Here is a 12,658-nt window from a genome sequence, read left to right as displayed (position 1 = left end):
TGAAATGTATATTTGACTTGGTTTCAAATTATTTTGCATAATATGTATTGTTAAATCCTGCAATATTCTAATTCAGTGAAAACAAGTCTTTGAATATGACAATTTTTGTTTCTAGTGACTTAGAAAATTAATTACGCAAAATGATAATGAATCTACAATATATAATGCAATTCCCTTTTAAATTAGGTATTACTGAAATATTGAATTTTAGTGCTCAATCCAAATTAATACATAAGTAGTTGCTAGGTAAATTTATAAATTTCTATCCGAGAGTTGAAAATTAATTAGGCAAAATTCCATTGGATTTGCAATATATACTTTAATGATCTTTTATATTAGTTATTGTGGAAAATATTGCATTTCAGCACTTATTCCAAATTAATGCATAAGTGTTTTCTAGGTAAATATGCAAATTTCTACCCGAGACTAACTCTCTCTCCCTCTATCTATCTACGCTTTACCCTACTCGTTCGCATTCCGGATTCTCTCTATTTGCTCATTTTCTCTTCTAGATTCTCTACATTTGCTCGCATTTAAAGTAGCTTCTCTTTCAATAGTGGTCTTATACTTCTGCGAAAATGGTAAAAAGGTTTCGCATTTTCGTATTTATATGTTTTCGTTTGATTTTGTATATTTTTATAAGCTATACGTTAATCTCTCATTTCAGAATCAGGATTTGGAGAAATAAATAGTTCCATATATTGAATCGACGACGAAATTTGAAGTTAAAAATATGAGGTAGCTCATCAATTGTTAAATAATGTACATATTTGCTTGCTTTCTTTTATTGTAGTTCATCAATTTTTTATTTACGCTTTACTCATATTATTTGTAGGGTTCAACTAAAGAAGAAAAATCAAGGCATCAAGAAAGCCCTCGAAACCCTTAGACATACTAGCGACAACTGCTAATGAAGAATTTAATGAGAAACCTCTTGAGAAATGTAGAAAGCTTCCTATAGATGATGAAATTTTTAAGACCCGAACCTCTCCAATGGCCCTTCACAACCTCATTAAAAATTTATTCGAATAACAAATGGATACAATGAGGGACATAAGATTTGGTTCCCTTCTTTCATTGAGCATAATTAATTGCCCAATGCAGTTCTCCTGGTACATTGTGAGTCTCTTCAAACCCAGAAAGAGATGCATCGTCCTTAATAGTGGAGAGGAGATTTAGATTGATGAAATGGATATTTAATGTGTATTGAATATCCCTAGAGGGGAATTTGGAATTGTATAGTCCGTCGGACTCCACTTTGACGACCAAGAGTACAAGGACAATCTCAGAGCGTGGAGAAGGAGATGGGGAATAAATGAGAACAAGGGAGGTCTTTAGACCCATGACTTACCAAAAATAATTCTACAGAATAAAGCTAGAGATAATACATTTAAGATAGACTTCTTTGTGTATGTTGTCTCTAGTTTTTTGTGCACTACTCAAAATCCACAGTGCATATATACCTAAAATTGTTAGCAAAATTCTATGTAATATGATTTCTACCTTCTTGTAAAATCATTTCATCTTTGTGTAAAAGCATCTCGACTTTTTTGTAAATTTGAGCCTCTCTATTTTTTTTGTCCAGATTCAAAATCTTAAAATCCTTACAGGATGTTTCTAAAATTAAATATTATAGCTGGTGCAAATTTACTTTAGATGGACTGTGGAAAGTGCTTATAAGTGGCAAGATAAAAAGAAACTATTTTCCATGGATCCCTGATGTTTATTTTGGTGAGTGTTCAAATATGCACCATGTTGTAGTTTAATAATTTCAAATTTTTGAACGTAATGTATTTTAAAAATGAAAATGGATCAGTTATTCTACTTGAATCGGGCCATTGAGCACAAAGTAAACCGTAAGATTCAAGGACTTTTCCAATTTTGGGATGTTGGGACGACTAGAAGATGTACCAGAGGATTGGATTTAAATTCAAACATAGGGGGTTTGGATAAGGTAGAGTCATTGCTCACATATGCATAGGAATTCCAAACATAGAAGAAGATGATGAACCGATAAAGGGGATAACTTAGATGGAGCAGTCTACGAATGAGAATCCACCAAATGGGAAGCCTCAGAATGAATAACCTCCGAACGAGAAGCCTCCACATGAACAACCTAGGGATGAGAAGCCTTAGAATGAACATCCTCTGAATGAGAAGCCTCATAATGAGTAGCCTCAGAAGAAGCAGCCTCGAAATGAGCAGCTTCAGAGTGACTATACATCATTTATTGCCTTATGTTTGATGATGGTTGCTACCGCTACAGAATCATTGGTACGAGGTACTAAATATATAAATGAGATGCACAGCATCAACTCAATTGAACTTGAAGAAACTTCTTTTGATCTTTTTGCGATGGTCATAAACTTAAATTTAGTCATCAAGGAGGCTTAACAAGGAGATTAGACAAGACTAAACATTACCAACCAAGAGAACAACAATATCCTCCCACCACCGAAGCCGACAACACCATCATTCCTCCCACCATCGAAGCCAACAACATCATTCCTTCCACAACCAAAAGCAACAAAATTCCTCCCAACGTGGTAATTCAACGACTGCCGATTCAAGTCCTTAGAACGCAAGAAGTACCTCCTCGACCATCAAAGCCCATAAAATTGCCGACAAAATTGCGCACAAAATTACCTAGAAAATTGAAAACCCTACCCTTCAACATAACCGATACTTTCACCACCGAAAGTAACAACATAATTCCTCCTATGGAGATAGTAAAAGCTGAAGAGAATGCATCTATATTCTACCAGTGGTAGTTCAACCTACACTGATTCAAGTCCTCAGAACGCAAGAAGTAGCAATGGCGGCTCGTCGACCATTATATGATGTCATACAATTGATGGAAATCCTTGAACGCTTACATTTTCCCCTAAAGTTATAAATCCCCTATTACAACAACAATTTTAGGTATGTCAAAGGATGGTCAATGAAGTAAAAGTTATTTGTGGGGTTAATATTTTTTACATGACAGAATCTAAGGTAATGTTTCCTCTTCATTCTTATTTTACTAAAAAAATTAAAGTTCTACCGCATTCCGAAAAATGTTATTATTGTATGCAATGACATGTTATTTTTTGTGATAAATTGGCCCTCCACCTGACACACGCGAACTTTTTTACATTGGAAATTGATAGTAGGGTAAACAGTCTGGTAGTTGATGTTTGGTCGTATATGTTGAACGTACATTATAGAAGAAAATCAAAGTGTTCACTATAAAGGTTTAACTTCACAACCGTGACTACTATAAGCTATAGTAACACTATTGTTTATCAATTTTGTTATTAGTGTTCTAATACAAACTATGCTCTAAACAGTCTTATGCTAAGATATCATGGTTTCGAAAGACAAATTTGAATCGATGCACAATTTGGAAATGAAGAATTTCAAAATTTTGAATGCAGACCGTGTAAGTAAATCTATCATTGTGAACGATTCACATTTTTTGAAAGCAGACATCATGTAATAGAATGTACACCTCTATTCAATCTTGTATTTTTTTGGCTGATTTTTTTTCCAGCAATTCAAGACGGGCATTTTTTTTAGTTTTCAATAACTTCCTAGAAAAGGAAATTCAAGTATTTGACAAAAGGGATATGGAAAACACACCATTTGAGAAAAAATATCAAAGCATCATAAATTTGGTAATACACTAATATGTGGTCATGGTTTTACATCAATTTATATGCATACATTCTATCATGTTAATGATTTTACATCAAATTAACCTGCGTTATATTTGATCTTTTACATGAAACTGGAAGTTGAGAGTAAATGGAGTATCAGCATCCATGCTCAAACTTTCTTTATTGTGGAGTTGGTAATTCAACTATTGTTGGCATTGCATTTTAAGGATGAAACGGTAAAATAATTTATGAGTTGTTAGTAAATAATAACTTCCAATGAATAACATAATTATTAATGTAGTTAAGCAATGATATACCAGATTTATAATTGATTGACTTGTTTTTCTTGTTGATTTTCTTTTATTTTAATTCTTCTCTAAGAACATTTTATTCTCTTACCAGACTTTGTTTTCTTCTTAGATTTAATTCATTTGACTCGAATAGAGTTACCCTCACAAGAATCTAATCCAATTGGTGGTGTTTGATTCTGTATATCCTATTGTAACTTATTATCCACACACTTACATTTGCTCATCATCATTTCTTTCAAATGCTTATATATGTCATCTCTTTTTGTTGTCTTTGTAAATAAATGTATAGAAAAGCAACACAACTATCTGTATTAGATATTTTGAAGCTTACTCGAATCAACATTATTGTTGTCAACCATTGAATTTGTTACTCCAAAATATCATTCTTGTGTCGTTCTAGTCCACCTCCTTAATATCATGGCAGAAGGAATCTTCATCACGTTCCTCTTCGTGAATATCTTCGGAATATGAGCAAACAAAATCCCACCAAAATCAAATTTACGATAGCTACACTCAATATTATCACCATTTTTATGAACTATAATTGTATGATGGTATCTTTTCTTGTGGGGTGTTATTTTATGTTTTGTGTGTATCAACATCCTCAAACATTTCTACACCACAATCATGCGACTTAAACCATTACTATTCAAAACACTTAAATACCTCAAGAGTGTAAACCATAGTTGCATCCTTTAAGATCTCAATGGGGTATGACAAAAACGACACACTAGTAATTGATTTGAAATCAACTTTTAACTCATCATATCTAAGTTCCTCGATGAGTCTGTAGAAGTGTTTGAAAATTTTCAAGAACTCGTGTTTGTAGGAGACATAGCTTTTCAACAGACTTCTAATTCTCTCACTTATTTGTGTTGTAGTCATATTAACCAAAACATATATCACCCATATGCTAAATCCCACTTTCTCTTAATCCAAAGCATGCGCTTCAACCAATCGTTGTCTTCAAGTGCAAACTTTATCAATATTTGATTCCAGGCTTTAGGAAACTCTTCCTCTTCATCAAAATCATATATACATGAAGAAAAATCCTTCGAAAAATCTATAAACTGATGAAACACAAAGCTTCAATATATGGATGCATTTTGAAAAATTTGACAAATATAGAGACGATGATTTGTTTTAGGCCATTTAGATGATAAGACCTAAGACAAGGCCATGTCTTGAGCTATAAGAATAGTTTTCTGTTTTTTTCCACACATAGAAGTTGTGAAAGTCTCAGACAACCATTCAAAAGTCATAGCAATTTCATCGTATAATAGAGTTGCACCAAAAATAATAGATTGTTTGTGATGATTCACACCTACAAAAAGCGCAATTGGACGACCTTCCTTATTCTTCCTGTAGGTCGTGTTGAAACTAAAAACGTCTCCAAAGTATGAAAAATCGGATCGCATTTTGGCATTAGACCAAAAAATATTCGTTATTAACTTGTCCACATCAATTTGAAAAGAATTATAAAACCGAGATCATTAGATTTCTTTTTTTGCAAATACTATAATACACCCCATATATCTCCAAAATTACATCCGCTGGTTCTTTTCGATCACAAGTAATTTTTGTAATCATTAGAAAGAAAACCTAAATTGTCCCTGCCACCGAATTATTTTCTATTAGAGCATGTGACAACAATAGAAGGGAGGAGGGTTGGGTATTGTTGTGCTAATTATCACTTTCAGTTCGATTTTAGTCCTGTTAAAGATTAAAATCTGTTTCTATTCTTCACAAATTGTCACAAACTCTTGAACGGATTCAGATGCACAAATGCTTGCTAAATTTGAAGCAACAAATGCAAGACTGTTAGATGCAGAAATAAAATAACATAAGGAGTTTTATGGATGTTCGGTGATAAAACTCTTACGTCACCCCTTCTTCTGTTTCCATAAGGTTTTTCACTAGAAGGCTTTGATTTATAGAACAACTACACAAACTCAGTCAGAACACAGGACTTAATAATTGTCTGTTTCTGAACTCCTAGTTATCACTCTGTTGAACAAACAACGTTCTATTCAACTTACAATTACTGAAAATACACTCAGGTAGAATAGTATATTATAGCTCATCTTAGCTTAGTGAATTATAGAATGATCTTAGAGAGAGAGTAAAACATATAGCTTAACAATTCAGAATTCATGCAATGATTCATAGAGGCGGAGAGACTCATCCTTGTACTCTGATCACCTTATATATTGAAGTGTAGAAACATTCGAATCATTCTCTTGGATACGTGATAGACTTCTGTTAGATGTATGCCAGGTGTATGAGATCGTACACAAGAATATATTTGTTGGATCGTGGCGTACTATATTGTACTACGGAATATTTGGTAGAACGTGGTGTACTAGAAGGTACAACGCGGGCTAGTAGAATAATCGAGTAGGTGGAAATTAACCGTATTAAGCTAACTTGACAGACTGTAGATAACGAACACTACAGTTTGATATGCTGATGAATAGTGAAAATAGATGGACGCTTCTTTAGACGGCTACTGAATCAAGGCATGTGCTCGCGCACTTCTTCACACGGCTGCTGAAGCAAGGCGTTTGCTCGCGCACTTCTTCAGACCAAGGCATCTGTTTAAGTGAGACGTCTGTTCGCGCAATTCTTTAGACCAGAGATGAAGACAAGCGTCTCTTGAGCTATACTTGCGCATAAAACATTTGCACAACTTAGTTTTATTACTTATGAACTCATCATCAAAACTATGTTGCATTGATTGAATTGTTTTTATTCACCTAAGTTCATTTTAATCAATTAAAACATTTTTCTTATTTTAACTTAGTTAATTATTTCTCTCTTAATTCAATATATGTTTTTCTTCATTTAACTTAATATAACAATTTCCCCATTTTTGATGATGTTAAAACTAAGTTTAAAACACGCAATTAAAAGTAAATAAGACATTTGTATAAATATGAAATACATAGAATATACAAAGTTTGAGATTCCTCCCTTTTAATTATTGAAGCTTCAGTCTTCATTTTGACCGCCTTCGATTAGATCGCCGAAGAGAAGACTTTCCCATCGAACTTTTCTTCGTTGACCTCCTCCACGGTCTGCACCTCGGCCTTCTCCTCGGTCTGGCTTCCTCCTGGTTCGAGTGCTCCAACCGCAAGTATCTCTTCCCCCTAGATTTCTATCTTCCCTCTTTTTAACATTATCAATATCAGGGTCAATAACTTTAACAACTTCAACAACTTTAGCGGCTTCAACAACTTTAGCAGCTTTAACAACTTTAGCGGCTTCAGTAGCTTCTTTAGCTTGAAAACATTTTGCTATTGCATCAGCATCTTCAATTTGCTCAACTTCTTCTATCTTGAGAGATTTGGATATTTCGAGCAACTAAAGGCCGAAAATATCCATTGTTGACTTTGTCTCATTGTGAAGATCGAAGGAGTTTGAGAATAGAGTTGACTTCATCCTGTTCATCTTATTTCTCATTATCGATACTTTAACCGAAGTCCTCGATATATCTTTAAAAACCTTTGCTTGCACTGTGGCAACATCGGTTGTTGCCTTTGAATTCAAAGTAGAATGCTTCTCTAGAATCTCCAACTTACTAAAGATTGCATTGATGCTCTATTGCATAGGCGCAAGAGCTTCAATGATGAAGTTTCGAAGATCCATCATTCTCGGAGAGGAATCCTCACGGGTAGTGGTAGTAGAATTGGAAGAATGAGAACTTGAAGGGAGGACTCGAAGAGGGTCGGGTCAAAAACTTACATCGATCTTAGACGGCTTAGGTTTTCTATTGGAGGGTGAGGCTCGAGGCATATTTATCAATGCTCGAGACTATCTGTATGCTCCTTCAATTTTAGCGCATAGATCATTGAGAAATCCCGAGACCTCTTCAGAATGAAAGGATTTAGCTGGGAGGGATTTCTTAGAGGATGGAGGAGTTGATCATTTGGATTTGAGGGAGACTAATTGTTTGAACTCGAGGGAAGCTCGCCTCTCTTCAGACGATGAATGTACCTTGTCTAAAGAGATCTCCACTGCAATTTTAAACACATACTTCTCAGACAAAGAAAAGGAGAGCTAAAAAGCATCTACAGAACCTGCCTTCTTGGAAGTATGTGTTGAGAACTGCTCAGCAGCTATAGAAGACTTCTTCTCTAAATAGAGGACTTCTAATCAGAAGCATGAGTTGAAAGCTTCCCAAGAGATGAGGAAGCATCTTGCGGCAGCTCCTTAGTAGGGGAGAGCTACTCTTGTTTAATGGTGTGAAGAGTCGCCTGCTCTTTAACCAAGGGAAGTTGTTGTTGCTCGGTAGTGTGAAGAGCTAGAAGACGTTTCTCCTTCACTAATGTCTTCTCCTCAACAAACGTCTTCTTTAGTAATTCCCTAATGTACTTTTTTTTTGAAGGGTGGCCGCTTACACAACACACAACACTTTGGTGATAGTCCGGTTAGAGACTATAACCGTTCTCAGCACTTCACAGACTGTCACAGACTCTTGAACCGGGTTCAAGGGAGGAAATGTCTGTTTCAGTCTAAAGCAACGTATGAGACTTAGTTTTGATGAGATTAACAAGGAATCGGTTAGATGGAATATGTGGACCGGTTTGGTTAAGGATTATATTTTAGGTTGGTAATAGTTCGGTTTTTGAGAGTGAGTAAGCCGGAAATAAAAGAAATGACACGAGACAAGATTTTTATGAATGTTTAAACAAACCCTCCTACGTCACCCCTTCTTCTCAGATTATAAGAAGGATTTCCACTAACTTTCAAGGTTACAACAATTATACTGCAGGTCGAGCTTAACTCGCTACTCGCCGGTTACACCAACTCACTCTTGATGTAATACACTAATACAACACAAATAAAGCTTTCGGTAAAATGAAACAACAAAGTTTGGATCGCGCGTGAGATTTCTTTCTCTCTCTTAAGATGTTCATCACTCTTATTAATGAGGTCGCTTCGTCTTCCTTTTATAGTGAAAAGCATTCCAACGGTCACTTTCTTCTCTCACCGTGGGATTGGTCAGTTTAGAGTCACGTCAGTTCAGAGAGGTTGCTTGCACGTTTCAACTTCCTGACACTTGGCAAGCATGTAGATACCTCTCGGGTATAAATGACGTAGCCGGCTTGCAGATTTGGACACGTGTCAGGCATGCACCTTCCGGTTGTCTGAGTCGGATCTTCGGATCAGCAGTTCATCATTGTTTTTATCGCATGCTTCTGATCCGGATCTTATCTTCTTTTATTTTCCCAAGAAACGTTTATTTCGTCACATTACGTCATCTTTGTAGTTCGTAGTTTCCGGTTGACTCTTTCATAGTATGATCTGGCTTGGAATGTAAAATTTTCTTTGCTAGCCAGTATGTTGAGGATGTTGAGGTATGTTAATACCGGTTTCTCTTGATCATGGATTGATCATCTGGAGCCAGATTGCTTTTATATGTCCTCAGCCGGTTTATGCAGTTTCAGCCGGTTTATACGAGTCGATCTGTTCCTGCACATAAGATTTAATAGTAGTTTAGTTTTCTGGTCGGTTTCAAAAATTAACTTACTTAATTTTTCTATCAATTTCTCCCTTTTTGATTATTTAGAATAAATATTCAAAAATCGTAATGTATGGCCGGTTTAAAAATTAACTTACTTAATTTTTCTATCAATTTCTCCCTTTTTGATTATTAGAATAAATATTCAAAAATCGTAATGTATGGCCGGTTTGAAAATTAACTTACTTAATTTTTCTATCAATTTCTCCCTTTTTGATTATTTAGAATAAATATTCAAAACTTGTAGTGTATGACCGGTTTGAAAAATGTGTTTAGCAATTTCTCCCTTTTTGATATTTTTCTGAAGAAAAATTTCAAAACAAATTGATTTTTCATAATATGTGTAGTGAAGTCAGTGCTTTTAAAAAAAAAATAACGGAATAAACTGAGTTCTGAAATAAAACAACCAGTAAGTAGTATAATTAAGATGTTCATAAAAGAGAAGATGAGCTAAGGATTGGATGATCCCCCATTTTCTTTTTCTTTCTTCTTTCTTTCTTCCTCCTCTCTCGCCTTCCATTCTTGTTCCCTTCTTTCAGCGTCAATGCGCCAACCGACAAACACACTTGAGATGTCGGGAGTTCGCTTGTTGAACCCAAAATTGTCGCTTACTGGTCTGGATGGACGAGATGGTTGTGCAACTATCGGACCGAGCTTGGACATGCGGTTGAAGCTTCAACTGCTTTCTTCTTTCGCCGGTTGAGTCGTGTAATATCCTCTTCTTCTTCATCAAGAGGTTCCTCGAATTGTCCGACCGGTTGAATCTCTTCTAGACCGCTTTGTTCCGCCAGCTTCATTACAGCCACAACCGCCTTACGTTTGTTCTTGTTCCTCGTTTTCATAGAGTGCGAGGCTTGAGCTGGTATGGGTTCAGGTTGAGCGGCCTTTTCTTCATCATTGTATTGCTTAGCCAGCTCATTATCTTTGTCTTCGGTTTCCTTTCTTAACCGTTCTCTCTCCTCGTCTTCGTCTTGAAGTTTCTTGGCTGTTTCGGCATCAGCACGGATCTGCGCTTGAGCCTTATCAGCTTGCAGTTTAGACAACTCCTCAATCTGAGTTGCCATAGCCTGCATCATTTCAAGTAGAGGAGCGGTTGTGGTTTTAACAGATTCGGCGACCATTGACTTGATTGATGTTTGAACCGTTTCTTCAATCTCAGAATGAATTGATGCCCAGACGGTTTCGGTCAAATTTTTTTGAACGGTTGCAATCTTCTCATCTGTAGCAATGTTGTACTTGTGGAGACAAGAAATAATGGTGTCAACAACCACTCCCTTCACTTGCTCAAGTCCCTGAGCCTGTTCATTCTATGGAGGATCGCTGCTCCAGTTTTCTGCATTCTTAGAGGACTCCCAGTAACAAAGAAGGGTTTGCTTTGAAAAATTCGGCATGCGTTAAGACATGTTTGCACACGTCTTTCCATTCTGCTTCGAGCCGGTCAACATTCTGAATGAGATTATTCCGCACCGTATGAAACCGCTCAAGCATTCTTGACTCCATTGGAGTTAGTTCTGCCCCTTCTGCCTCCTTCATGGCATCTTCTACTACATGTAACCGAGCGTATTCTTGTATCTCCATAGTTTTGGAGAATGCGGCTTGTATTACGTCGGTACCCGTTAACTTTAGAGTCTCTTCTTCTAAATCCAAGAGTTTCTCCCAGTGCTTGTTACCGCTAAGTTCGGGAATCATGTCAGAAAGCCTTGTTTCACAATGTAACTTGACCCATAGATGATACGGGGAAGCCAACTCTTCAGCTTCCTTGTTCATATCCCGGATGAACTTCTGGAACATTTCCTCCTCTTCTTCTATGGAGATGAGGACTTCGGCTTTGGTCATAGTATGTGAACCGGTTTGGGTTTCATTGTCTCCTTGCACCAAAGAGTCCTCACGCATAATTTCCTTTCCTTTGTTAACCTGAGATGGACCTTCAGGTGTGATTGTTCGATTTGTTGGCCCGTCTTGAGCCGATTGGAGCGTTGTTTCGGTTGGAACAGATTTATCCCCAGCCGAAACAGATGGTTCTTTCTCTTTGATATTTCCCTCCTGATCCGGACGGTTGATGTTTTCTGTTTTGGCCGTTTCTTCGACCGGATGGATTTCACTCTGACCGGGTACCTCAACCCGATCAGTTGGCTTGAGAAGACTTGTCACGTCGTCTTCGGTTTCATGAACAATGTTTTGGACCACGTCCAATATGACCTACGTCGGCCATTATTTCATCGAGGTTTTTGTTCGGGGACTTGGAGTTTTCAGAATGAACACTAACCTCTTTAGTCGGAATTTCCTTCGACTTTGACTGAGTTTCTTGGCTCCCCGAGGGTTCGGTTTGCCTTGATGATGGGGATTTGGCTGGGTTTAGATGAACTGTGTTGATTGGGATCGGTTGAAAGACATTTGCTGTTCTTTTTGGTGAGTTGTCCGAGGATATCGTTTTCCCGGAATCTGCCGGTTTCTGAGTGCTTTTCTTCGCCGACTTCTTCTTTCGTCCCTTCTTCTGCTGGGCTTCGGCTTGAACCGCCTTTCTCTTAGGATCGGCTTGTTCTGAACTTTCACCAGTCGGTGCCGACGAGCTGGTTCCTTTTGATGATTTGGTTCTGGATGACTTCGGCTTAGCCGCTTTGCAGTTTTCTTGCTCATCTGTTCAGAGTTGAGAACATTACCGGATGGAAGCGGTTCACCTTCACCAAGTTCAACATGAAGGAAATGTAGGATCTTCCCTATCTGCATGGCGTAAGCCTAGACCCGTCTGTCCTTCTTTACCACCATCTCGCAGAACTGTTCGAATAAAACGGTTCCCCAGTCGATCTTGTCACCGCGGACAATCGCCATCAACATCTTTAATTTCAGCTTGGTCAGGTTATCGAAGTTGCCTCCTCTACCCTGAAGTGATCTTGAAATTATATTCAGCAGCCATCTGAACTCCGGCTTGAGTTTGTATTTCCGGCTGGAGTGAGTTACCAGATCCTTGTCATCACTTGAGATGGCCAACCGGACAGCATTCGATTCTGCATCTATCAGGCTTGATTTGAAGTCCACCCCGGTATTTAGCAAACCGAGCACTTCTGAGAAGATTTCCTCCGTGATATTAACCGCCTTGCCGTTCATAGTGGCGGAGACCGTCCTCTTCGTTAGAGTCGCCGTCGCCAAGAACTCTACAACTTCCGTCGGGTGCACGACGAACGGAC

At 37.4% G+C, this 12,658-nt stretch overlaps 1 protein-coding gene across 1 annotated transcript; it reads right to left on the bottom strand.

Moving 5' to 3' along the window:
• Positions 1-6,940: 6,940 nt before the first annotated feature.
• Positions 6,941-12,200, bottom strand: LOC124918299. The gene is made up of 5 exons (XM_047458492.1): positions 12,152-12,200; positions 11,740-12,110; positions 10,887-11,672; positions 10,124-10,771; positions 6,941-7,312 (listed from the first exon to the last, which is right to left on the bottom strand). The coding sequence occupies exons 1-5, from the start codon at positions 12,198-12,200 to the stop codon at positions 6,941-6,943; spliced, it is 2,226 nt and encodes a 741-aa protein (XP_047314448.1).
• Between the last annotated feature and the right edge of the window lie 458 nt (positions 12,201-12,658).

This window comes from Impatiens glandulifera, unplaced genomic scaffold, assembly GCF_907164915.1.
Source record: "Impatiens glandulifera unplaced genomic scaffold, dImpGla2.1, whole genome shotgun sequence".
NCBI lineage: Eukaryota > Viridiplantae > Streptophyta > Magnoliopsida > Ericales > Balsaminaceae > Impatiens > Impatiens glandulifera.
The sequence above is the reverse complement of the archived record's forward strand: the minus strand, read 5'-3'. Positions and strand labels throughout refer to the sequence as shown.